Source organism: Rhinoraja longicauda, chromosome 8, assembly GCF_053455715.1.
Source record: "Rhinoraja longicauda isolate Sanriku21f chromosome 8, sRhiLon1.1, whole genome shotgun sequence".
Classification (NCBI taxonomy): domain Eukaryota; kingdom Metazoa; phylum Chordata; class Chondrichthyes; order Rajiformes; family Arhynchobatidae; genus Rhinoraja; species Rhinoraja longicauda.
The window spans coordinates 1,851,754-1,879,657 of NC_135960.1; the positions used below are offsets into that span (position 1 = coordinate 1,851,754).

At 50.6% G+C, this 27,904-nt stretch overlaps 1 protein-coding gene across 1 annotated transcript in view; it reads right to left on the minus strand.

The window, feature by feature from the left end:
• The window catches only part of znf142 (zinc finger protein 142), a 40,934-nt gene that overhangs the window by 6,545 nt on the left and 6,485 nt on the right, over positions 1-27,904 (minus strand). The window contains exons 4-8 of the mRNA XM_078403250.1: positions 20,711-20,914; positions 16,987-17,799; positions 13,882-14,059; positions 9,730-13,000; positions 2,602-2,707 (exon numbers count right to left, since the gene is read on the minus strand). Of these exons, the coding sequence (XP_078259376.1) occupies positions 2,602-2,707; positions 9,730-13,000; positions 13,882-14,059; positions 16,987-17,799; positions 20,711-20,914 (4,572 nt within the window). The remainder of the gene's footprint in view (positions 1-2,601; positions 2,708-9,729; positions 13,001-13,881; positions 14,060-16,986; positions 17,800-20,710; positions 20,915-27,904) is intronic.

Here is a 27,904-nt window from a genome sequence, read left to right on the forward strand (position 1 = left end):
AAAACGTTTTTCCTCATTTCAGTTCATCCCAATCCTTCTCTCCAGAGATGCTGCCTGACCCGCTGAGTTACTCCAGCATTTTGTGTGTATCTTTGGTGTACACCGGCATCTGCAGTTTGTTCCCAGGCCTTTTGTTTGGTTGGACAAGGGCAGTCCTGCTTGTGGATTTTGAAAAGGAGATAGAAACATAGAAAATAGATGCAGGAGTAGGCCATTCGGCCCTTCGAGCCTTCACCGCCATTCAATATGATCATGGCTGATCATCCAACTCAGTATCCTGTACCTGCCTTCTCTCCATACCCCCTGATCCCTTTAGCCACAAGGGCCACATCTAACTCCCTCTTAAATATAGCCAATGAACTGGCCTCAACTACCTTCTGTGGCAGAGAATTCCACAGACTCACCACTCTCTGTGTGAAGAAATGTTTTCTCATCTCGGTCCTAAAAGACTTCCCCCTTATCCTTAAGCTGTGACCCCTGGTTCTGGACTCCCCCAACATCGGGAACAATCTTCCCGCATCTAGCCTCTCCAACCCCTTAAGAATTTTATATGTTTCTATAAGATCCCCCCTCAGTCTTCTAAATTCCAGCGAGTACAAGCCCAGTCAATCCAGTCTTTCCTCATATGCAAGTCCCGCCATCCCAGGGATCAATCTGGTGAACCTTCTCTGTACTCCCTCTAAGGCAAGAACGTCTTTCCTCAGGTTAGGAGACCAAAACTGCACACAATACTCCAGGTGCGGTCTCACCAAGGCCCTGTACAACTGCAGCAGAACCTCCCTGCTCCTAAACTCAAATCCTCTTGCTATGAATGCCAACATACCATTCGCTTTCTTCACTGCCTGCTGCACCTGCATGCTTGCTTTCAATGACTGGTGCACCATGACACCCAGGTCACGTTGCATCTCCCCTTCTCCCAATCGGTCACCATTCAGGTAATACTCTGCTTTCCTGTTCTTGCCGCCAAAGTGGATAACCTCACATTTATCCACATTATATTGCATCTGCCATGCATTTGCCCACTCGCCTAATCTATCCAAGTCACTCTGCAACCTCCTAGCATCCTCCTCGCAGCTAACACTGCCACCCAGCTTCGTGTCATTCGCAAACTTAGAGATGTTGCATTCAATTCCCTCGTCCAAATCATTAATATACACTGTAAATAACTGGGGTCCCAGCACTGAGCCTTGCGGTACCCCACTAGTCACTGCCTGCCATTCCGAAAAGGACCCGTTTATTCCTACTCTTTGCTTCCTGTCCGCCAACCAATTTTCTATCCACCTCAAAACTGAACCCTCAATACCGTGTGCTTTAAGTTTGTACACGAATCTCCTATGTGGGACCTTGTCGAAGGCCTTCTGAAAGTCCAGATATAACACATCGACTGGTTCTCCCTTATCCACTCTACTAGTTACATCCTCAAAAAATTCTATAACATTCGTCAGACATGATTTGCCTTTGGTAAATCCATGCTGACTTTGTCCGATGATTTCACCACTTTCCAAATGTGATGCTATCACATCTTTAATAACTGACTCTAGCATTTTCCCCACTACCGATGTTAGGCTAACTGGTCTATAATTCCCCGTTTTCTCTCTCCCTCCCTTTTTAAAAAGTGGGGTTACATTAGCTACCCTCCAATCCTCAGGAACTACTCCAGAATCTAAAGAGTTTTGAAAAATTATCACTAATGCATCCACTATTTCTGAGGCTACTTCCTTAAGCACTCTGGGATGCAGCCTATCTGTTCCTGGGGATTTATCTGCCTTTAATCCATTTAATTTACCTAACACCACTTCCCGACTAACCTGGATTTCCCTCAGTTCCTCCATCTCATTAGACCCCCGGTACCCCGCTATTTCCGGCAGACGGTTTATGTCTTCCTTAGTGAAGACAGAACCAAAGTATTTGTTCAATTGGTCTGCCATCTCCTTGTTCCCTATGATCAATTCACCTGTTTCCGACTGCAAGGGACCTACATTTGCCTTAACTAATCTTTTTCTCTTGACATATCTATAAAAGCTTTTGCAGTCTGTTTTTATGTTCCTTGCCAGTTTTCCCTCATAGTCTATTTTCCCTTTCCTAATTAAGCCCTTTGTCCTCCTGTGCTGGACTCTGAATTTCTCCCAGTCCTCTGGTATGCTACTTTTTCTGGCTAATCTGTATGCTTCATCTTTTGTTTTAAAGACAGAAATGGGCAGTGTGGGGTCGGAAACTATAACATCTTGTTTGACGGGGAAAGAGCAGGTGTAAACAATGGGTCTGCCGGAAGTGTCCCAACCTGAAACATCACCTATCCATGACCTCCAGAGAAGTATAAAATTATAAAAGAATTATAAAAGGACTGGAGAAGCTAGATGCAGGAAAAATGTTCCCAATGTTGGGGGGAGTCCAGAACTAAGTATAAAGGGGAGGCTATTTAAAACTGAGGTGAGAAGAAATTCCGCTAGCCCCTAGAGCTCTAACTCTCTTTTAAATTCATCCATTGAATTGGCCTCCACTGCCCTCTGTGGCAGAGAATTCCACAAATTCACAACTCTCTGGGTGAAAAAGTTCCTTCTCAACTCATTTTTAAATGGCCTTCAATGGGCTGCTCCTCACCTGTGTGCTTGGTCATGTGGTACTTGAGTTGGTTGATCCACTTGCATTTGTAGCCACAATCCGGACACAGGTATTTCCTCTCCTCTTGGTGAATACGCATGTGGTACTGAAAGACAAGAGTTGAATTAAAACAGCGTTCACGAATTAATTGGTTAGCACCAACATCCTCCCAAAACTAGCCATTAAATTGGTGAGTTGCTGCCTTACTGCCCAGAGACTCGGCTTTGATGCTGGCCATGGGTGCTGTCAGTATGGAGTTTGTGTGTCCTCCCTGTGTTTCTCCGGGTGATCCTCCCGCACTCCAAAGACGTACAGGCTTGTAGGTTAGTTGGCTGCGGTAAAATCTTAAATTGTCCCCAGTGTGTATGTTAGTGCTAGTGTACGGGGAGATCGCTGGTCGGCACGGACACGGTGGGCCGAAGGGCCTGTTTCCGCTCTGTGTCTCTAAAGACTAAAAGTCTACATTCAGCACTGGAGTGCTGGAGTAACTCAAGTGGGTCAGGCAGCATCTGTGGAAGGAATGGACAGGTGATGTTTCGGGTCAGGGCCCTTATTCGAACAGGAGTCCCAACCCAAAACGTCCTCCAGAGATGCTGTCCGACCCGCTGAGCTAGTCCAGCAATCTGTGTTTTACTCAAGATTCCAGCAACACATTCCAGACATGATGAATCAGCACCCTCTTCCCAGCGAGGCAAAGCCCACACTGTACACTGCTTTGTAAAAGGTGCTATGTAAACACAAGACTTTTTGGTTGCTATCTATAATTCTCCCTTTGTACAAGTTTCTAACTCAAAATTGGAAAGATTGGGCTTGTATTCACTGGAGTTTAGAAGGATGAGAGGGATAGAAACGTATAAAATTATAAAGGGACTGGACAAGCTAGATGCAGGAAAAATGTTCCCAATGTTGGGGGAGTCCAGAACCAGGGGCCACAGTCTAAGAATAAAAGGGAGGCCATTTAAAACTGAGGTGAGAAAATACTTTTTCACCCAAAGAGTTGTGAATTTGTGGAATTCTCTGCCACAGAAGGCAGTGGAGGCCAATTCACTGGATGAATTTAAAAGGGAGTGAAATTGAGCTCTAGGGGCTAGCGGAATCAAGGGATATGGGGAGAAGGCAGGCACGGGTTACTGATTGTGGATGATCAGCCATGAGGATGATCAGCCATCGGGGTAGCACGGTGGCGCAGCGGTAGAGTTGCCGCCTTACAGCGAATGCAGCGCCGGAGACTCAGGTTCGATCCTGACTACGGGCGCAGTCTGTACGGAGTTTGTACGTTCTCCCCGTGACCTGCGAGGGTTTTCTCCGAGATCTTCGGTTTCCTCCCAAACTCCAAAGACGTACAAGTATGTAGGTTCATTGACTGGGTAAATGTAAAAAGAATTGTCCCTAGTGGGTGTAAGATAGTGTTAATGTGCGGGGATCGCTGGGCGGCGCGGACTAGGTGGGCCGAAGGGCCTGTTTCCGCGCTGTATCTCTAAATCCAAAATCTAAATCACAATGAATGGCGGTGCTGGCTCGAAGGGCCAACTGGCCTCCTGCTGCACCTATTGTCTGTTTCTATATTTCTAAAATGGAGCAGGCTTTTCCTACGATTTAATAGCTCTATCATCTCTACAATTAAGCTGCCACCTTTGGCACCAAATTATGACTCTGTAAATTTCAGGATAAGTATTGTACGATCAGCAATTAACTGGTGGAGTTAATAATCAGTTCGTCAAGATCAGCTTCAAGTGATCAAAATGAGATAATGGAGTTATAAGTGAGTCATCGCATTTGAAGGATGAGCAGATAATTAACAGAGCGTTGCCCCGGAAAATAGTCAACCAGAGCACTTTTACTGCCAAGATAGTTATAGTCATAGAGACACAGTGTGGGGACAGGCCTCTCAGCCCAACTTGCCCACGACGACCAACACGCCGACCGGACAGTGAGCGGCCTGGACAGAGTGGATGTGGAGAGGATGTTTCCACTAGTGGGGGAGTCTAGGACCAGAGGGCACAGCCTCAGAATTAAAGGACGTTCTTTGAGGAAGGAGATGAGAAGGAATTTCTTTAGTCAGAGGGTGGTGGAACCTGTAGAATTCATTGCCACAGAAGGCTGTGGAGTCAAGTCAAGTTTATTTGTCAGTGAATATTTGTCAGTGAAGGCCGTCAGTGGATATTTTTAACATAGAAAATAGGTGCAGGAGGAGGCCATTTGGCCCTTCGAGCCAGCACCGCCATTCATTGTGACCATGGCTGATCGTCCACAATCAGAAACCTGTGCCTGCCTTCTCCCCATATCCCTTGATTAAGGCAGATATACTCCAGAACTCTTGATTAGTATGGATGTGGAGAGGATGTTTCCACCAGTGGGAGAGTCTAGAACCAGAGGGCACAGCCTCAGAATGAGAGGGGGACCTCATTGAAACGTACAGAATAGTGAAAGGCTTGGGGAGAGTGGATGTGGAGAGGATGTTTCCACTAGTGGGAGAGTCTAGGACCAGAGGGCACAGCCTCAGAATTAAAGGACGTTCCTTTAGGAAGGAGATGAGGAGGAATTTCTTTAGTCAGAGGTTGGTGAATCTGTGGAATTCATTGCCACAGACGGCTGTGGAGGCCACAAGTCAGTGGATATTTTTAAGGCAGAGATAGATTGTTGATTAGTACAGGTGTCAGGGGTTATGGGGAGAAGGCAGGAGAATGGGGTTAGGAGGGAGAGATAGATCAGCCTTGATTGAATGGTGGAGTAGACTTGATGGGTCAATTGGCCTAATTCTGCTCTGATCACATATGAACATGAACCCATGTCCAATTAACACTAATCCCACCTGCCTGCTTTTGGCTCATATCCCTCTAAATATTTCCTGTCCATGTACCCTTCTAAATGTTTCTTAACCGTTTTGCCTCCCTGCCTCAACTACCTCCTCCGGCAGCTCGTTCCATACACCCACCCTCAAAAAGTTACCCCTCAGGTTCCTATTAACTCTTCCACCTCCCTCACCTAGAACCTATGTCCTCTGGTCCTCGAGTCACCTACTCTGGGCAAGGGATTCTCCCAGTCTATTCCTCTCATGATTTTGTACACCTCTATAAGATCACCCCTCATCCTCCTGCGCTCCAAGGAATAAAGTCCTAGCCTGCCCACTCTCTCTCTCTATAGCTCAGGCCCTCGAGTCCTGGTAACATTCTCGTAAATTTTCTCTGGGCCTATTCCAGTTTGGCAACATCTTTCCGCTGCTCTTCTCGACGTTGCCACTAGGGTGCAGTGCCACCACAGGGCCAGCACTGGAGATAGAAATGGGTTTAGGAAGATGTGGCCCATTAAACAAAGCAGCAATGTGAAGTGAGCATTGCTCTGCCTTTGACCCACCCACTGGCACGCAGCATCTGTGGAGAACATGGATAGGTGACGTTTCACAGAGTGCTGGAATAACTCAGCGGGTCAGGCAGCATCTGTGGAGAACATGGATAGGTGACGTTTCACAGAGTGCTGGAATAACTCAGCAGGTCAGGCAGCATCTGTGGAGAACATGGATAGGTGACGTTTCACAGAGTGCTGGAGTAACTCAGCAGGTCAGGCAGCATCTGTGGAGAACATGGATAGGTGACGTTTCACAGAGTGCTGGTGATTTTTTTTTAGACAATAAAGTAATGGCAGATAAGTTGGTGCAGTGTGTTTCATGCAGGATGTGGGAAGGTAGGGACACCGCTGGAGCTTCACTCTTCTGCCTCAGAAGGCAGTGGAGGCCAAGTCTCTGAATGCATTCAAGAGAGAGCTAGATAGAGCTCTTAAGGATAGCGGAGTCAGGGGGTATGGGGAGAAGGCAGGAACGGGGTACTGATTGAGAATGATCAGCCATGATCACATTGAATGGCCGTGCTGGCTCGAAGGGCCGAATGGCCTACTCCTGCACCTATTGTCTATTGTCTAAGAATTCAACCAGTCGAACAGCATCTGTGGAAAGGAAAACCTGTCGCTGTTTTGGGTCAGGGACGGAAATGAGGAAGTTACTGATCCGATCGGTTTCTCCTTCCACAGATGCTGGCTGATTGGCCGAGTTTAGTTTTAGCTTTAGAGATCTAAGTCCCCACGACCATCGTTCACCCATACACTATTTCTCTGTCTTACACACAAGAGGCAATTTGCAGAAGCTAAATAACCTTCAAATCTGTGCGTCATTGGAATGCGGGAGGAAACCGGAGCGCCCGGAAGGAACCCACACAGTCACAGGGATGTGGACCAAGCGCAGGCAGGCCGAAGGGCCTGTTTCCACGCTGTATCGCTATGAATCTATGAAAGTGCAAACTCCACACAGGCAGCACCCAGAGTCAGGATCTAACAATAGACAATAGACGCAGGAGGAGGCCATTCGGCTCTTTGAGCCAGCACCGCCATTCAATGTGATCATGGCTGGTCATTCTCAATCAGTACCCCGTTCCTGCCTTCTCCCCATACCCCCTGACTCCGCTATCCTTAAGAGCTCTATCCAGCTCTCTCTTGAATGCATTCAGAGAATTGGCCTCCACTGCCTTCTGAGGCAGAGAATTCCAGATTCACAACTCTCTGACTGAAAAAGTTTTTCCTCATCTCAGTTCTAAATGGCCTACCCCTTATTCTTAAACTGTGGCCCCTTGTTCTGGACTCCCCCAACATTGGGAACATGTTTCCTGCCTCTAACGTGTCCAACCTCTTAATAATTTTATACTTTTCGATAAGATCTCCTCTCATCCTTCTAAATTCCAGTGTATACAAGCCTAGTCGCTCCAGTCTTGCAACATACGACAGTCCCGCCATTCTGGGAATTAACCTAGTGAACCTACGCTGCACGCCCTCAATAGCAAGAATATCTTTCCTCAAATTTGGAGACCAAAACTGCACACAGTACTCCAGGTGCGGTCTCACTAGGGCCCTGTACAACTGCACACAGTACTCCAGGTGCGGTCTCACTAGGGCCCTGTACAACTGCACACAGTACTCCAGGTGCGGTCTTACCAGGGCCCTGTACAACTGCACACAGTACTCCAGGTGCGGTCTCACTAGGGCCCTGTACAACTGCACACAGTACTCCAGGTGCGGTCTCACCAGGGCCCTGTACAACTGCACACAGTACTCCAGGTGCGGTCTCACTAGGGCCCTGTACAACTGCACACAGTACTCCAGGTGCGGTCTCACCAGGGCCCTGTACAACTGCACACAGTACTCCAGGTGCGGTCTCACTAGGGCCCTGTACAACTGCACACAGTACTCCAGGTGCGGTCTCACTAGGGCCCTGTACAACTGCACACAGTACTCCAGGTGCGGTCTCACCAGGGCCCTGTACAACTGCGCGCTGTGAGGCAATATCTTTACCGCTTCACCACTGTTCTTACGTTACCGTTTCTGACTTTTGTTTCAGATCTTCGGGTTTCTGATTTCTGGATTCTCTCTCCATTTAGAAAATATTATTCTTATTACTAAAATGTATGACTTGTAAGGGCTAACATTACGAATGCAGCTATGTGGGTTTTATTGCAGGAGTGTAAAAGCTCCAGCTCGGATTATTCCTGGGGCATCGTTGTCAGCATGGAAGTGCGGTTTATGGCTGATCGTATCTTCTGATATCAGCAACCGGCCTCAAAGCTTTGAAGTGTTAAGAAGAACATCTTGCCATATGGACTGTCCTTTGTTCCCAAGAAAGAAGAGGTCACGATGGACACGTTGGTCCCGAAAGACACATAAAGATTTTATAGGGCATTGTAAACTTGCCATATAAGGCAGTGATGGAAAAATACTGGCACGTGTATTTGGGGGTATAAAAGGTGTGTAAATGTAAGAATTCGGTTGTCTGACTATTCTGTTAATAGGTCACGAACTACAACAGACTCCACTATATTCCACCTGCCACTTCTCTGCCCACTCTCCCAACCTGTCCACATCCTTCTGCCGAGCCCGTGCTTCCTCTACACCGCCTGCCCCGCCACCTGTCTTAGCGTCATCTGCAAACTTGGCAACAAAGCCTTCAGTCCCCTCATCCGAATCATTAATATTAATGTATAGAACGTGAAGAGAAGTGGTCCCCAGCAGCGGCCCCTGCGGAACCCCACCAGTCACTGGCAGCCAACGTGAAGAAGGGCCTTTTATTGCAACTCTTTGCCTTCTGCCATCCAATCAAACGCAGCACGGTGGCGCAGTGGTAGAGTTGCTGCCTTACAGCGAATGCAGCGCCAGAGACTCCGGGCGCTGTCTGTAGGGAGTTTGTACGTTCTCCCCGTGACCTGCGTGGGTTTTCTCCGAGATCTTCAGTTTCCTCCCACACTCCAAAGACGTGCAGGTTTGTAGGTTAATTGACTGGGTAAATGTAAAAATTGTCCCTAGGATAGTGTTAGCGTTCGGGGATAGTGTTAGTGTGCGGGGATCGCTGGGCGGCGCGGACTCGGTGGGCCGAAGGGCATGTTTCCGCGCTGTATCTCTAAATCAAAATCTAAAATCTATCCACGCTGGTATCCGCCCTCTGATACCGTGGGGTCTCATCTTCCCTAACAGTCCGACGTGCGGCACCTCAATAAAGGCCTTCTGAAAATCTAGGTAGACAACATCTACAGCCTCCCCTCTGTCTGTCCTGCTATTAACTTCCTCAAAAAAAACTCCAGCGGATTCGTCAAACAAGATCTTCCCTTCACAAAACCATGCTGACTTTGGCCTACTTTAATCGCAAACTTTAGTTTAGTTGTAGTTTTTGAGATACAGCGTGGAAACGGGCCCTTCGGCCCACCGGGTCCGCGCCGACCAGCGATCCCCGCACAATAACACTATCCTACACACACTAGGGACAATTTTTATATTTACACCAAGCCAATTAACCTACAAACCTGCACGTTTTTGGAGTGTGGGAGGAAACCGAAGATCTCGGAGAAAACCCACGCAGGTCACGGGGAGAACGTACAGACTCTGTACAGACGGCGCCCGTAGTCGGGATGGAACCCGGGTCTCCGGCGCTGTGAGGCAGCAACTCTACCCGCCGCGCCACCGTGACCGCCCAAGTCACTTCCAAGTGCTGCGTAACCTCATCCTTTATAAGCGACTGTAAAACCTTGCCAACCACCGAGGTCGTGCCAAGCGGCGGAGGGTTTGCGGGCGAGGTGGGCGCCCGGTCTCGGTGCTCACCTTGAGTCGGGAGGGGTCGGCACAGGCGTAGCTGCAGAGGTGGCACTTGTAGGGCTTCTCGCCGGTGTGAATGCGGATGTGCCAGGTGATCTTCTGGCGGTTCTTGGTGGTGTAGTCGCAGTCGGTACACTTGTAGAGGCGTGTGCCGCCGTGTGCCTTCATGTGGTGGTCGAACACCAGCTGGTGGCGGCAGGCGAAGTCGCAAGAGGGGCAGCGCAGGGGCTTGGGCTCGTCGCCCTCCTGCTCGTGCTGGTCCAGCAGGTGCTGGACCAGCTGTTGCCGCTCGCGCCCGGCGAAGGGGCAGAGCTGGCAGCGGTGGTGGAAGTGCGTCTTCCTGTGCTCCTCCAGCTGCGGCCTGCCGGGGAAGGTCAGCTTGCAGGACGGGCACTGCAGCTGCGGGTGCTGCCTCTGCAGGTGGCTGCGCAGCGTGGCCTCGCTGCGGCAGGCGAACAGGCAGGAGGGGCAGCAGTGGCAGCCGCCCGGCCCCTGGCGGTGTTTGCGCAGCCGGTGCTGTTTCAGCGCGCCCTCCGAGCTGAAGCGGGCGCTGCAGCCGCGGTGACTGCAGGCGGCGCTGGGCTGCCCGGCGTGGCAGCTGCCCACGTGCCGGCTGATGTCGTTGTGGTTGTAGCCGCTGTAGTCGCACAGGGCGCAGAAGTGTGTGGGCGTCTTGTCGTGCACCCGCAGCTTGTGCACGCGCAGCTTGGACCCCGTGCCGAAGGTGCGCTGGCACGCGTCGCACGCCAGGCGGCCCACCCCCGTGTGCAGCGACTCGTGCGCCTCCAGCCGGTAGCGCCGCGCCGTGCTGAAGTCGCAGTAGCTGCACTTGTGCGGCTTGGCCCCGTGGTGCTTGAGGGCCACGTGCTGCTGCAGGCAGCGAGCCTGCTTGCAGCTGAAGGGGCAGAGCTGGCAGCACAGGCGGCTGCGGCGAGCTGCGGCCCCCCTGCGCCGGGCCCCCTTGCAGCCGTGCAGCAGGGCGTGCTGCCGCAGAGCGCCCGCGGACTTGCAGACGAAGGAGCAGAGGCGGCACTGCAGCTCGTCGGCCTTCATGCAGCCCTTCCTCAGGTGGGTGTCCATGGCCCGCTGTTGGCAGCAGGTGAAGGGGCAGGAGGAGCAGGTGATGCGCCGCTGACGGCCGGCGCCATCGCCCCCATCCTCCGCCTCGCCGCCAGACCCCAGGCCCGAGTGAGCCCCTCCCCCTGCCGCCGCCCCCTCCCCTCTGTGTTTGATGGCCCGGTGGTTCCTCAGCGCCCTGTCCGAGCGGAAGAGCAGCGGGCACAGGCCGCAGGGCAGCTTGGCGGGACGTGCGCAGCCCGCTGACACGTGCTCGCCCATCGCCAGCTTGCTGGAACACGTGAAGGGGCAGGCGGTGCAGGAGTACGTGTCCTGGGCAACGGTGAACCCGGCCCCAGCGCCGACGGAAGACCCCAGCCCTGAGGACGGAAGCAAAGTCTCCCCATTGCCCAGGGAAGCTGCTTCCAAGGCCTCCTCCTCCAAGGTGCTGGAGACATCTGTCTCACTGTGGTGAACAGCCGGCCCTTCCAGCAAGGTGTTCCCGTCCACCGCGGCCTGGCCAGGCTGGCAGTCTTCGCCTTGCGCTGGCTCTCCAGCCGCACAAGCCTCTGAGGTGTCGGACGTTGGCTGGGCGGGTTGGTCAGGGTCGGGGTGGGGGTGGGGTTCGTGCTCCTCGTGCCGCCCAGCGTCGGCTTGCTGTCCCGTGCCCGTGGAAGACCCTCGCGGGCCGGCGGCCTTGGAGTCCAAGTCCAGGTGTCCGTGGAAGAGGGCGGCGGGCGGCTCGATGGCCACGGCCGGGCGCGGGAAGAGCCGGCCCTTCTTCACCCTGACCGGGCACTTCTTCAGCGTGTGGGTGTTGAGCCCCCTCTGCTGCTTGAAGCTGGCGCCGCAGGCCGGGCACACCAGGGGCGTCTTCCTGCTCTGGCATCCCGACTTGGTGTGGAGGACCATGGCCTTCTCCTTGCGGGTGACGTACGAGCAGTCTTCGCATCTGAACAGCCGGGCGTCCGTCTGCACCACCAGCATCTGCACCCTCCCCTCCAGCACCAGGGCCTGCGCTTGCTGCTTGTCCTGCCTCCTCAGAGCCTTGATCTCCGACTCGGACCGCGAGAGGAGTGCTTCTTCCCGGCTCTCCGGACTGGGAAGGTCCCAGCCCGTGGCTCTGGGGTCGGGCGGTTCAGGAGGAGGAGGTTGGGGGTGAACCGGGCTCGTGCAGGACCCGAGGGCAGGTGTGTCCTCTGCCTCTTGGCCAAGCCCCCCGGCCTGCTCTGACAGCTGGCGATCCTCGTCCGTGAAGACGTCAACGTTGTGTCCCACCACCTCGTGGTTGCCGACGAGGTGTTCCCCCTCACCCCCCTCCCCGTCGTCGCAGTGCTCTCCAACATCGGTCTCATTGTGGCTGAGATCCTCAGCGGTGCCCAGCCCGAAGTCCCCGTACATGGAGGCCGCGCTGCAGAGTGGCCAGCAGTCCAGCGAGTGGCTGGGGATGTGCTTTGCCGGCTCGTCCGGGGCAGGAGGGTGGGGAAAGCCCGCCTGGGGGCTGAAGACCACCTCAGGCGGAGGGTCGTTTGCACACAGGCCCACCTGAAGCTCCTGCTCCGTACCGTGGATGGCATCGCTGCCGTGCTCCGCCATGGCCTGCCCCGTGCCGGCGGTGTCTGCGTCCGACGCCACGCCCGCCTGCCCGAAGGCCGCAGCTTCAGAGCCGGGGCGGCAGGCCTTCTTCACGAGTTCCTCCCCGGCTCCTGAACCTTTGCCCCGCCACGCCTCGCTCCGCGTAGACGCGGCGGTCGCGCCCGTCTTGGCCGCGCTCAAGGGATTGGCGTTGGCCTCGATGTACGACAACACGTTGTGGGTGGAGTTCATGGCCATCTCCTCCTTGGCGTAGTTTTCCAGCCACTCCTTGTCCCCCGGCACATAGCCGTGGACTTTCCGCTTGTGGAAGAACAGGCCGGTGTTGCTGAAGGTCTTGTAGGGACACAAGGCACAGCGGAACTCCTTCTGCTTGGTGTGCTTGCAGTTCTCGTGATTCAGCAGAGCCTGCTTGTACTGAGTCTGGTAACTGCAGTAGCGGCACTGGTGCAGGGGCATCTGGTAGTCCTGTGAATGCTTCACCTGCATGTGCTTCTGCAGCTCGTACTTGCGCTTGCAAGCAAAACCGCACACCTCGCAGATGAGCGACTTGCCCTGGTGTCGCAGTTTGTGGCTGCTGAGCTGATCTGCACGGTGGCAACGGTAGGAGCACTGATTACAATGATACCTGCGGGAAAGAGATGGGGAGACGGTTAACAGGCATGGTGGTACAGCGGTAGGAGCACTGATTGCAATGATACAATAGACAATAGGTGCAGGAGGAGGCCATTCGGCCCTTCGAGCCAGCACCGCCATTCAATGTGATCATGGCTGATCATTCTCAATCAGGACCCCGTTCCTGCCTTCTCCCCATACCCCCTGACTCCGCTATCCTTAAGAGCTCTATCTAGCTCTCTCTTGAATGCATTCAGAGAATTGGCCTCCACTGCCTTCTGAGGCAGAGAATTCCACAAATACACAACTCTCTATGTTATATGTTATAGAGCTCTTAAGGATAGCGGAGTCAGGGGGTATGGGGAGATGGCAGGAACGGGGTACTGATTGAGAATGATCAGCCATGATCACATTGAATGGCGGTGCTGGCTCAAAGGGCCGTTTGGCCTCCTCCTGCACCTATTGTCTATTGCCTGTTGAAATGAATGAACGATTTGCAAAAAGTAACAAAGATCAAGGAGGGGTGGAGGCCACAATGGGCCAGGTGTTAACGTGTTAGACAGACAGTGAAACTCAACAGGATGACAGTGAAACTAGTACAATGTTGCTTGACACAAGCACACACTCACTCACACACACACACACTCACAAAGTACACACACATACACACACACACTCATACACACACACACACACACACAAAGTGCACTCACACACACACACTCACAAAGTACACACACACACAAAGTGCAGTCACACACACACTCACAAAGTACACACACATACACTCACACACACACTCATACACACACACACACAAAGTGCACTCACACACACACTCACAAAGTACACACACTCACACAAAGTACACACAAAGGAAGACGTAGGCGTTACCTCAGGTCTCCGGTGTGTTTACGCATGTGCACGGTGAGGTAGTGCTTCCACTTGGTGATGTAGCCACACTCTGTACACATGTAGTTCTTATCGTCGGAGTGTGTGAGCATGTGTTTGGACAGGTAACCCATATCCCTGCAGGTGAAGTCGCACAGTTCACACTGATGTGGCTTCTCGCCTAGAGGGTTCAAAAGCAACAGAATACAAACAAATACAATTAGACCCGGGATCATCTTTAGTTTAGTTTGGTTTACAGGTGCTCCCCTGCTTACGTTGCTTGCGATAGTTCGACTTTGCGACAGTGCAAAGCGGCAGGGACCAGTATCGAGCGATCGGCCACGCGATCGCGCGCACTACAATGCATTTCGACTTGCGATACTTTCGGTTTCCGATGGGCTTCTGGGAACGGAACCCCATCGGAAGCTGTGGGGCACCTGTAGTTTAGTCCGCGCCGACCAGCGATCCCCGCACACTAGCGCTATCCTACACAACTAGGGACAGTTTACAGTTTTTACCAAAGCCAATTATCCTAACAAACTTGTATGTCTGTGGAGTGTGGGAGGAAACCGGAGCACCTGGACAAAACCCACATGCAAACTCCGTACAGACAGCAGCCGTAGTCAGGGTGGAACCCGGGTCTCCGGCGCTGTGAGGCAGCAGCTCTACCCGCTGCACCACTGCGTCGCCCCGCTGGTAATGTTTGAAGTACAAGAAAATGCAGATGTCGGAACTCCCCTCCCTGATGTCCTCTTCCACCTATATGCTTCCTCTAGATTTATATATCCCATTTATTCCCCACCCAAACCCCCTCTTCGAATAGTGAAAGGGCTGAGTAGAGTGGATGTGGAAGAGAATAAGGAGCGTTTTGACAGCACTGGGCCTGTACTCGCTGGAGTTTAGAAGGATGAGGGGGGAACCTCATTGAAACGTACAGAATAGTGAGCGGCCTGGATAGAGTGGATGTGGAGAGGATGTTTCCACTAGTGGGAGAGTCTAGGACCAGAGGGCACAGCCTCAGAATTAAAAGACGTGCCTTTAGAAAGGAGATGAGGAGGAATTTCTTTAGTCAGAGGGTGGTGAATCTGTGGAATGCATTGGCACAGACAGCTGTCAATCTTCACCTTAAAAATATCCAGTGACTTGTGGCCTCCACAACCGTCTGTAGCGATGAATTCCACAGATTCACCACCCTCTGACTAAAGAAATTCCTCCTCATCTCCTTCCTAAAGGAACGTCCTTTAATTCTGAGGCTGTGCCCTCTGGTCCTAGGCTCTCCCACTAGTGGAAACATCCTCTCCACATCCACAGATTCACTACGCTCTGACTAAAGCAATTCATAGAAACATAGAAAATAGGTGCAGCAGGAGGCCATTTGGCCCTTCGAGCCAGCACCGCCATTCATTGTGATCATGGCTGATCATCCACAATCAGTAACCCGTGCCTGCCTTCTCCCCACATCCCTTGATTCCACTAGCCCCTAGAGCTCTATCTAACTCTCTTTTAAATTCATCCAGTGAATTGGCCTCCACTGCCCTCTGTGCCAGAGAATTCCACAAATTCACAACTCTCTGGGTGAAAACGTTTCTTCTCACCTCAGTTATAAATGGCCTCCCCTTTATTCTTAGACTGTGTGTGGCCCCTGGTTCTGGACTCCCCCAACATCGGGAACATTGGGAACAATTCCTCCTCATCTCCTTCCTAAAAATACGTCCTTTAATTCTGAGGCTGTGACCTCTGGTCCTAGACTCTCCCACTATTGGAAGCATCCTCTCCACATCCATTCTATCCAGGCCACTCACCGTACAATAAGTTTCAATGAGGTCCCTCTCTCTCTCTCATCCTTCTTGGGTGATGTCAAAGTTCTCTCCGAGCTTTCAGACAACAAACCACACGAGTCATCTTAAGAATGAAGCGATATCCTTTTATTCAGCCTCGAGGGACAGTGAGTATGTAGCCTTACTCTGGGTTGCTCTCCCACTCCTGCATGCGCGAATAATAAGGTATTGATTCATTCTTCAGGTGACTAATGTGGTTTGTTGTCTGGCAGCGCAGTGAAGAAAGCTAATGGAATGTTGGCCTCACAACGAGAGGATTTCAGTACAGGAGTAAAGAGGTTCTTCTGCAGTTGTACAGGGCCCTGGTGAGATCTGGAGTATTGTGTGCAGTTTTGGTTTCCTAATTTGAGGAAGGACGTCCTTGCTATTGAGGCAGTGCAGCGTAGGTTCACGAGATTAATCCCCGGGATGGCAGGACTGTCATATGAGGAAAGATTGAAAAGACTAGGCTTGTATTCACTGGAGTTTAGAAGGATGAGAGGGGATCTTATAGAAACATATAAAATTATGGAAAGGACTGGACAAGCTAGATGCAGGAAAAATGTTCCCATTGTTGGGCGAGTCCAGAACCAGGGGCCACAGCCTTAGAATAAAGGGGAGGCCATTTAAAACTGAGGTGAGAAGGAACCTTTTCAATAGACAATAGGTGCAGGAGTAGGCCATTCGGCCCTTCGAACCAACACCACCATTCAATGTGATCATGGCTGATCATTCTCAATCAGTACCCTGTTCCTGCCTTCTCCCGATACCCCCTGACTTCGCTATCCTTAAGAGCTCAATCTAGCTCTCTCTTGAATGCATTCAGAGAATTGGCCTCCACTGCCTTTTGAGGCAGAGAATTCCACAGATTCACAACTCTCTGACTGAAAATGTTTTTCCTCACCTCCGTTCTAAATGGCCTACCCCTTATTCTTAAACTGTGCCCCCTGGTTCTGGACTCCCCCAACATTGGGAACATTTTCCTGCCTCTAACGTGTCAAACCCCTTAATAATCTTATATTATTCGATAAGCTTTTTCACCCAGAGAGTTGTGAATTTGTGGAATTCTCTGCCACAGAGGGCAGTGGAGGCCAAATCACTGGATGAAAGTAAGAGAGAGTTAGAGAGAGCTCTAGGGGCTAGCGGAATCAAGGGGTATGGGGAGAAGGCAGGCACGGGTTACTGATTGTGGACGATCAGCCGTGATCACATTGAATGGCGGTGCGTACAGGCTGGAAGGGCTGAATGGCCTCCTCCTGCACCATTGTCTGTGTGAGTCTGTGCCACCCACCTGTGTGGAGAAGGACGTGCCTGTTCAGAACCCTCTTGTGCGCCGTGGCAAAGTCGCATTCGCCGCACTTGTGTATCTTCTCGTTGGCGTGCATCTTGCCCACGTGGTCGTTGAACTCCACGGGGTTGAAGGTGGAGTAGGGGCAGAATGCGCAGGGCAGCTCCTCGCTGCCCGGGTGGCCCCGGCGCTTGTGGCGGCGGAACACGTGCTTGTTGGAGCAGACGAAGTCGCACTGGTCGCAGTGGAAGGCGTAGTGCGTGCGACGGTGGGCCTCCATGCCCGCCTCGGTGGCGAAGAGCGAGCCGCAGGTGCGGTAGCGGCACTCCACCGCCCGGGAGCCGTGCTCCTCCTGCAGGTGGCGGACAAAGTCCTTGCGCTCCTGGGCGGTGTAGTCGCAGCCACTCTCGGAGCAGCCCAGCGGCCGCCTCTCCTCCTTGTGGCTCTTCATGTGCTCCTTCAGCGCGTTGCTGACAGTGAACCTCTCCTCACAGGCCGGGCAGCAGTACACCTCCGAGTAGAAGTTGCTGGTGTTCTCGTGCATGCTGGCCATGTGGCGGTTCAGAGAGTTCTTCTCCACCGCCCGGTAGTCGCACAGCGGGCAGTGGTGGGCTTTCTCCCCCAGCTCACGCATCAGGTGCACCTTCAGCTTGCCCTTGCTGGTGAAGAACTTCTGGCAGTGTGGGCACTGCAGGCTGGGGTCGGGGAAGTGCAGGTGGAGGTGCTCCACCAGGTGCGTCCTCTTCTTGAAGCAGCGCTTGCATTCCGGGCAGATGTGGGTCTTGTACAGATGTTCCATCCCTTCTTGCACGTCAACTAAGGCACACAATCAAAAATAAAATGAGGTGCTTGACAAATGAGAAAACACAACCTGCCACAGGCAATGATGGTCCAATTCTACACTGCCATCGTAGAGTCCATCCTCACCTTCTCCATCATGGAAAGGAAGCATGCAGGTACAGCAGGCAGTGAAGAAAGCCAATGGAATGTTGGCCTTCATAACAAGAGAAGTTGAGTATAGGAGCAAAGAGCTTCTTCTGCAGTTGTACAGGGCCCTAGTGAGACCGCAGCTAGAGTACTGTGTGTACTTTTGGTCTCCAAATTTGAGGAAGGATATTCTTGTTATTGAGGGCGTGCAGCGTAGGTTCACTAGGTTAATTCCCGGAATGGCGGGACTGTCATATGTTGAAAGACTGGAGCGACTAGGCTTGTATACACTGGAATTTAGAAGGGGCGGCACGGTAGCGCAGCGGTAGAGTTGCTGCTTTACAGCGAATGCAGCGCCGGAGACTCAGGTTCGATCCTGACTACGGGTGCTGCACTGTAAGGAGTTTGTACGTTCTCCCCGTGACCTGCGTGGGTTTTCTCCGAGATCTTCGGTTTCCTCCCACACTCCAAAGACGTACAGGTATGTAGGTTAATTGGCTGGGTAAATGTAAAAATTGTCCCTAGTGGGTGTAGGATAGTGTTAATGTACGGGGATCACTGGGCGGCACGGACTTGGAGGGCCGAAAAAGGCCTGTTTCCGGCTGTATATATATGATATGATGATATGATGAGAGGGAATCTTATTGAAACGTATAAGATTATTAAGGGGTTGGATACGTTAGAGGCAGGAAACATGTTCCCAATGTTGGGGGAGTCTAGAAAAAGGGGCCACAGTTTAAGAATAAGGGGTAGGCCATTTAGAACAGAGATGAGGAAAAACTTTTTCAGTCAGAGAGTTGTGAATCTGTGGAATTCTCTGTCTCAGAGGGCAGTGGAGGCCAATTCTCTGAATGCATTCAAGAGAGAGCTAGATAGAGCTCTTAAGGATAGCGGAGTCAGGGGGTATGGGGAGAAGGCAGGAACGGGGTACTGATTGAGAATGATCAGCCATGATCACATTGAATGGCGGTGCTGGCTCAAAGGGCCGAATGGCCTCCTCCTGCACCTATTGTCTATTGTCCATTGTCTATTGTCATGGTCTGGTTTGGCTCAGCCACCAAGCACGACATCCGGAGGCTGCAACACATCGTTCGATCAGCTGAGAAGGTTGTTGGCTGCAACCTTCCCGCCCCATCAACGAACTGTACACTGCAATAGACAATAGACAATAGGTGCAGGAAGCGAGCGGGCAAGATCATCTCTGACCCCTCTCACCCTAGCCACAAACTCTTCGAAGCACTTCCCTCTGGAAGGCGACTCCGGACTGTCAAAGCAGCCACAGCCAGACATAAAAACTGCTTTTTTCCACAAGCAGTAGCTCTACTCAATAGACAATAGGTGCAGGAGGAGGCCATTCGGTCCTTCAAGCCAGCACCGCCATTCAATGTGATCATGGCTGATCATTCACAATCAGTTCCTGCCTTCTCCCCATACCCCCTGACTCCGCTATCCTTAAGAGCTCTATCTAGCTCTCTCTTGAATGCATTCAGAGAATCCAAATACTCGACATCGAAAAGTCTGTAACCTCCTTTTGCTCTGGTATTTTATTTCATTCACATGTTTAAACTATAACGTTTTATTCTTAATGTTTTATTCGTAATTGTTTACTGTATGTCGTGTTGTTACTTGCGAGCGGAGTACCGAGGCACATTCCTTGTATGTGCACATACATGGCTAATAAAATTTATTCAATTCAATTCAAATGCAATGCTTGTCGACAAAGCAGTGACGTGGTGGTGCGGTGGTAGAGTTGCCGCCTGACAGCGTCACAGATCCAAGTTCGATCCTGACCACGGGTGCTGTCTGTATGGAGTTTGCACCTTTTCCCTGTGACCGCATAGGTTTTCCCCGCGTGCTCCGGTTTCAACACACAACTCAAAGACATAATACGTCTTTGTACGTAAGGTACGAAAATTAATAGACCGCTAATTCCATAAGTGTAAAATTGTCCCTAGTGTGTAGGATAATGGTAGTGTATGGGGGGGGGGTCTCTGGTCAGCTTGAACTCGGTGGGCTAAAGGGCCTGTTTCCATGCTGGATCTCTACAAGGCACGGTGGTACAAAGGTAGATTTGCTGCCACTGAGCACCACAGACACGGGTTCGATCCCGACTACGGGCACTGTCTGTACAGAGTTTGTACGTTCTCCCTGTGACCGCGTGAGTTTTCTCCGGGTGCTCCGGTTTCCTCCCACACTCCAAAGACGGGTTTGTAAGTTACTTGGCTTTAGATATTCGGTAAATTGTACCGAGTGTGTAGGATAGTGTTAGTGTACAGGGTGATTGTTGTTCAGCACGGACACGACGGGCCGAAGGGCCTGTTCCAACGCTGTATCTCTAAACTAAACTATAAACAATCTTTAAATGATACTATACACTTTGGGGGGCAGTGAGGCCTGGAACGATAATGAGTAAATGGGATAGACATAAAATGCTGGAGTAACTCAGCGGGTCAGGCAGCATTTGTGGAGAACATGGATAGGTGACGTTTCACAGAGTGCTGGAGTAACTCAGTGGGTCAGGCAGCATCTGTGGAGAACATGGATAGGTGACGTTTCATAGAGTGCTGGAGTAACTCAGCGGGTCAGGCAGCATCTCTGGAGAGAAGGAATGGGTCTCGACCTTCCGTCTGTAGATGGGTCTCGACCCGAAAGGTCACCCATTCCTTCTCTCCACAGATGCTGCCTGTCCCGTTGAGTTACTCCAGCATTTTGTGTCTACCTTCAACGTAAGCCAACATCTGCAGTTCCTTCCTGCACATCTGTAAATGGGATACCAGCAGTTCCCACGACATTCATGCACCTTTGAAATGTCGCTGTCTGAGGGAGTTGTTCTTTCTGTTCCTGTCGCCCTCTGACCCAGTCTCTGACACCGGCTCTTCCTCGTCACAGGCAGACGGCTGCTGCTTCCCGGCCCGCGTCTGTGCCATCACGTTGCCACCATCGAGCTCCTCCTGTCCCCTCTCCACCTGTTCATCGTTCTCTTCCGCAGTGCTACCACTCTCATCTGCAAGTCAACAAACAGCGTCACGGACGGACAGTAGACAGCACTAGAGCGCGTCACAACGTAGAATAGTCCAGCACAAGGAAAGACCCTTCGGCCCACAATATCTGTGCTGAACATTGCATATCTATGTGCCTGTCTAAAAGCCTCTAAAATATCGGATCTGCCTCCACCCCTACCACCAAGCACTCTCTGTTTAAAAACAAAACTTGCCCAGCTACTTTCCTTCACACTTTGCCTCTCCCCGGGTTCGATCCAGACTACGGGTGCAGTCCGTACGGTGTTTGCACGTTCTCCCTGTGACCGCGTGGGTTTTCTACGGGTGTTCAGCTTTCTTCACTTATACGTTCATGAGCTCTAGGAGTAGAATTAGGCCATTTGGCCCATCAAGTTTACCTCTCCATTCTATCTTTCCCTCTCATCCCCATTCTCCTGCCTTCGCCCCATAAGGACCGGACAAGCTAGACGCAGGAAAAATGTTCCCAATGATGGGGGAGTCCGGAACCAGGGGCCACACAGTCTAAGAATAAAGGGGAGGCCATTTAAAACTGAGGTGAGTGGAAACCTTTTCACCCAGAGTTGTGAATTTGTGAAATACTCTGCCACAGAGGGCAGTCAAGTCAAGTCAAGTCAATTTTATTTGTATAGCACATTTAAAAACAACCCACGTTGACCAAAGTGCTGTACATCTGATTAGGTACTAAGGAAAAAAATGAAACATACAGTAGCACGCAAACAGTTCACAGCGCCTCCTCAATGAGCCTCAAACGCTAGGGAGTAGAAATAGGTTTTGAGCCTGGACTTAAAGGAGTCGATGGAGGGGGCAGTTCTGATGGGGAGAGGGATGCTGTTCCACAGTCTAGGAGCTGCAACCGCAAAAGCGCGGTCACCCCTGAGCTTAAGCCTAGACCGCGGGATAGTGAGTAGCCCCAAGTCGGCCGACCTGAGAGACCTGGAGTTAGAGAGGTGGGTTAGAAGATTTTTGATGTAGGGGGGGGAATGTCCATTTAGGGCTTTATACGTGAATAGGAGGAGCTTGAAGTTGATTCTGTACCGTACAGGGAGCCAGTGGAGAGAGGCCAGAATCGGGGTGATGTGGTCCCTTTTACGGGTACCCGTCAGGAGTCTCGCTGCGGCGTTTTGGACCAGTTGCAGGCGGGACAGGGAAGATTGGCTGATCCCAGTGTATAGGGAGTTGCAGTAGTCTAGGCGGGAGGAAATGAAAGCATGAATGATTTTTTCTGTGTCGTCGAATTGGAGGAAAGGTTTGATTTTAGCCATGGTACGAAGTCGGAAGAAGCTGGCAGTGGAGTGGAGGCCAATGCACTGAATGAATTTAAAAGAGTTAAATAGAGCTCTAGGGGCTAGCGGAATCAAGGGATATGGGGAGAAGGCAGGCACAGGTTACTGATTGTGGATGATCAGCCATGATCATAATGAATGGTTCGAAACACAGAAAATAGGTGCAGGAAGCCATTCGGCCCTTCGAGCCAGCACCGCCATTCATTGTGATCATGGCTGATCATCCACAATCAGTAACCCGTGCCTGCCTTCTCCCCATATCCCTTGATTCCACTAGCCCCTAGAGCTCTATCTAACTCTCTCTTAAATCCATCCAGTGATCCAAATGGCCTCCTCCTGCACCTATTTTCTATGTTTCTAAGATTCTATAACCCCTGACACCCGTACTAATCAACAATTACATGATCGAAGGTATTTATTTCACAAAATGCTGGAGTAACTCAGCAGGTCAGGCAGCATCTCAGGAGAGAAGGAATGGGTGACGTTTCGGGTCAATAGACAATAGACAATAGGTGCAGGAGTAGGCCATTCAGCCCTTCAAGCCAGCACCGCCATTCAATGCGATCATGGCTGATCACTCTCAATCAGTACCCCGTTCCTGCCTTCTCCCCATACCCCCTCACTCCGCTATCCTTAAGAGCTCTATCCAGCTCTCTCTTGAAAGCATCCAACGAACTGGCCTCCACTGCCTTCTGAGGCAGAGAATTCCACACCTTCACCACTCTCTGACTGAAAAAGTTCTTCCTCATCTCCGTTCTAAATGGCCTACCCCTTATTCTTAAACTGTGGCCCCTTGTTCTGGACTCCCCCAACATTGGGAACATGTTTCCTGCCTCTAATGTGTCCAATCCCCTAATTATCTTATATGTTTCAATAAGATCCCCCCTCATCCTTCTAAATTCCAGTGTATACGAGACCCTTCTTCAGCCTGATCAGTCTGATTAAGACTATCTCCGCTTAACAATTACACAATTGCACTTGATCCGTGTCCCTCCATTCCCTGCATATCCATGTGCCTGTCTTAAAGCCTCTTAAATACCACTATCGTATCTGACTCCACCACCCCTGGGCAGCTCGTTCCAGGCCCAGTCGGCTGAAGGGCCTAATTCCATTCTGTACCTCTAAACTAATATTCTTCAAAGAGTTATACAATGTCTATTTCGGGAACATCTTCTGGTGTTTTGTAATCGCCAAGTGTCTACCCCATTGCGGACATTGGACTTTGTCTCTGGAACTGATGCGCAACAATGCTGATAACTACTGTACATTCTGCACTCTGTATCTTCCCCTTTGCTCTACTGATTGTACACCTTTTGTGCATGAGCTTGACTTGCTGGTATCTATGAATAGTATGTACCATAGCATATACATACTAATATATGTATGGAGCATAGTATAGAATAGTATACTAGTATGTATAGAATAGTATGTACCATAGCATATAGATGTATACGTATCTTATCGAAACGTATAAGATTATTAAGCGGTTGGACACGTTAGAGGCAGGAAACATGTTCCCAATGTTGGGGGAGTCCAGAACCAGGGGCCACAGTTTAAGAATAAGGGGTAGGCCATTTAGAACTGAGATGGGGAAAAAAAAATTCAGTCAGAAAGTTGTGAATCTGTGGAATTCTCTGCCTCAGAAGGCAGTGGAGGCCAATTCTCTGAATGCATTCAAGAGAGAGCTAGATAGAGCTCTTAAGGATAGCGGAGTCAGGGGGTATGGGGAGAAGGCAGGAACGGGGTACTGATTGAGAATGATCAGCCATGATCACATTGAATGGCGGTGCTGGCTCGAAGGGCCGAATGGCCTCCTCCTGCACCTATTGTCTATTGAGCCGTACAGTGGCGCAGAGGTAGAATTGCTGCCTCACAGCGTCAGATAACCGGGTTGATCCTGACCACGGGTGATGTCTGTACAGAGCTTGTACGTTCTCCCTGTGACTGCGTGGGTTTTCTCCGGGTGCTCTGGTTTTCTCCCACACGCCAAAGACTTACAGGTTTGTAGGTGAAAAGAAAATCGTAAATTGTCCCCTAGTGTGTAGGATAGTGCTAGTGATAGTGGTCACTAGTCAGCACGGACTCGGCGGGCCGAAGGGCCTGTTTCTGCGCTGTATCTCTAAAGTCTAAAAATCTACTATCTAAATTGATTGGATAACATGCAAAACAAAGTTTTTCACTCCCGCCCCCCTGACATCAGTCTGAAGAAGGGTCTCGACCCGAAACGTCACCCATTCCTTCTCTCCCGAGATGCTGCCTGACCTGCTGAGTTACTCCAGCATTTTGTGAATAAAAAGTTTTTCACTCTACTTGGGCACATAAGAAAATAATAAATCTAAAGCTATATTTACAACATCTTAATTCCTCTTATCCAAGTCTATGTTCTTTCATTACTGTATCTCGCATTGGTCTGTCATTGTATAACTCATGAAAAGAATAGGAATCCCAGGGGTAACTTTTTCACGCAGAGGCTGGTGGGTGTATGGAACGAACTACCAGAGGAGGTGGTTGAGGCTGGGACTATCCCATCTTTTAAGAAACAGTTGGACAGGTACATGGATAGGACAGGTTTGGAGGGATATGGACCAAGCGCAGTGTAGCTGGGACATTGTTGGCCGGTGTGGGCGAGTTGGGCCGAAGGGCCTGTTTCCACACTGTATCACTCAATGACTCTAATTATAAAAACATTTCAAGTCAGGCAGCTTCTCTGTGACAGTTTGGGTCAGGACCGTTCTCCAGTCTGAAGAAGGATCCCATCCAGAAACGTCACCTATCCCTTTTCCTTCTGAGATGCTGCCTGACCCACTTAGTTACTCCTGCACTTTGTGTCTATCTTTGGTATAAACCAACTTCTGCAGTTCCTGGTTTCTATAAAAACATAGCGTTAATTTTTAGATTTAGATTTAGAGATACAGCGCGGAAAAAGGCCCTTCGGCCCACCGGGTCCGCGCCGCCCAGCGATCCCCGCACACTAACACTATCCTACACACACTAGGGACAATTTTTACATTTACCCAGTCAATTAACCTACAAACCTGCACGTCTTTGGAATGTGGGAGGAAACCGAAGATCTCGGAGAAAACCCACGCAGGTCACGGGGAGAACGTACAAACTCCGTACAGACGGCGCCCGTAGTCAGGATCGATCCTGAGTCTCCGGCGCTGCATTCACTGTGAGGTGGCAACTCTACCGCTGCACCACAGTGAAACTCACTACTACCTTCAACACACTGACACAGGCTATGGTCCATTGAGGTAAAGGGCAGTGGATGTTGTCCACATGGACATTAGTACGGCAATTTACTTACTAATTTTACACCCGTACCTTGGCCCCATAGCAGAAGCGTCCACGTCGCAGGGCTCGAAACTGTACGTGTCCTGAGCTAATTCTGCTACCACCATCATAGACAATAGGTGCAGGAGGAGGCCATTCGGCCCTTCGAGCCAGCACCGCCATTCAATGTGATCATGGCTGATCATTCTCAATCAGTACCCCGTTCCTGCCTTCTCCCCATACCCCCTGACTCCGCTATCCTTAAGAGCTCTATTTAGCTCTCTCTTGAATGCATTCAGAGAATTGGCCACCACTGCCTTCTGAAGCAGAGAATTCCACAGATTCACAACTCTCTGACTGAAAAAGTTTTTCCTCATCTCAGTTCTAAATGGTCTACCCCTTATTCGTAAACTGTGGCCCCTTGTTCTGGACTCCCCCAACACTGGGAACATGTTTCCTGCCTCTAACGTGTCCAACCCCTTAATAATCTTATACGTTTCGATAAGATCTCCTCTCATCCTTCTAAATTCCAGTGTATACAAGCCTAGTCGCTCCAGTCTTTCAACATATGACAGTCCCGCCATTCTGGGAATTAACCTAGTAAACCTACGCTGCAAGCCCTCTATCTTTTGGATCATCTATTGTAACAAGTGATGGTTCCCACTGACTGTCGCCGGAAGCTTGCGCCCTTTTCAGGACGGACGATGACAGCGATGTAACGTTTGAAACATAGAAGATGGACACGAAAGAAGACCCATACCTTTACTAATTAAGAACCTATCAATCTCCACCTTAAAAATATCCATTGGGCTTGTATACACTGGAATTTAGAAGGATGAGGGGGGATCTTATTGAAACATATAAGATAATTAGGGGATTGGACACATTAGAGGCAGATAACATGTTCCCAATGTTGGGGGAGTCCAGAACAAGGGGCCACAGTTTGAGAATAAGGGGTAGGCCATTTAGAACGGAGATGAGGAAGAACTTTTTCAGTCAGAGGGTGGTGAAGGTGTGGAATTCTCTGCCTCAAAAGGCAGTGGAGGCCAGTTCGTTGGATGCTTTCAAGAGAGAGCTGGATAGAGCTCTTAAGGATAGCGGAGTGAGGGTGTATGGGGAGAAGGCAGGAACGGGGTACTGATTGATAGTGATCAGCCATGATCGCATTGAATGGCGGTGCTGGCTCGAAGGGCTGAATGGCCTACTCCTGCACCTATTGTCTATTGTCTATTGACGATCTCCACAGCCTTCTATGGCAATGAATTCCTCAGATTCACCACCCTCTGACCAAAGAAATTCCTCTTCATATCTTTTCTAAAGAATAAAAGGACGTACCTTTAGAAAGGAGATAAGCTGGAATTTCTTTAGTCAGAGGGTGGTGAATCTGTGGAATTCATTGCCATAGAAGGCTTTGGAGGTCGTCAATAGATATGTATAGAGTGACAGACAGATTCTTGATTAGGTCATAGGTGAAAGGAGCAATTAGGCCGAAGATAGACACAAAACGCTGGAGTAACTCAGCGGGACAGGCTGCATATCTGGAGAGAAGGAACGGTCGACGTTCTAGGTCGAGACCCTTCTACAAACTGAGAGTCAGGGGAGACGGAAACGAGAGATATAGACGGTGATGTAGAGAGATATTGAACAAATGAATGAAGGATACGCAAAATAAAGTAAGTAGACACAAAAATGCTGGAGTAATTCAGCGGGACAGGCAGCATTTCTGGGAAGAAGGATACTATGTTTTGTGTCTACCTTTGATTTAAACCAGCATCTACAGTTCTTTCCAACAGCAGAATTAGGCCATTCAGCCCACCATGATCAGTGCGGGTGTCAGGGGTTATGGGGAGAAGGCAGGAGAATGGGGTTGAGAGGGAGAGATAGATCAGCCATGATTGAATGGTGGAGTAGACTTGATGGGCCGAATGGCTTAATTCTGCACCCACAATTTATGAACTTATTTGACCCAGTCTGGGCTATTTGCTTTAAGGGGAGCAAACACAAGGAGCTGGAGGAACTCAGCGGGTCAGGAAGAACTCAGCGGGTCAGGCAGCATTTGTGCCCGTTTACATCAAGAGTTTTGACAGCTTCCGTGCATGTTCCTCCCACCTCTCTTTCGAAAACTACTGAAGAATCAGATTCCAACACCATATTTTTAAATTTGTTTAGAAATACAGCACGGAAACAGGCCCTTCGGCCCACCGAGTTCGCACCGACCAGCGCACATTAACACTATCCTACACACAGGAGGGATAATTTACATTTGTACCAAGCCAATTAACCTACAAACCTATAGGTCTTTGGAGTGTGGGAGGAAACTGAAGATCTCGGAGAAAACCCACGCAGGTCACGGGGAGAACGTACAAACTCTTTACAGACGGCGCCCGTAGTCGGGATGGAACCCGGGTCCCTGGTGCT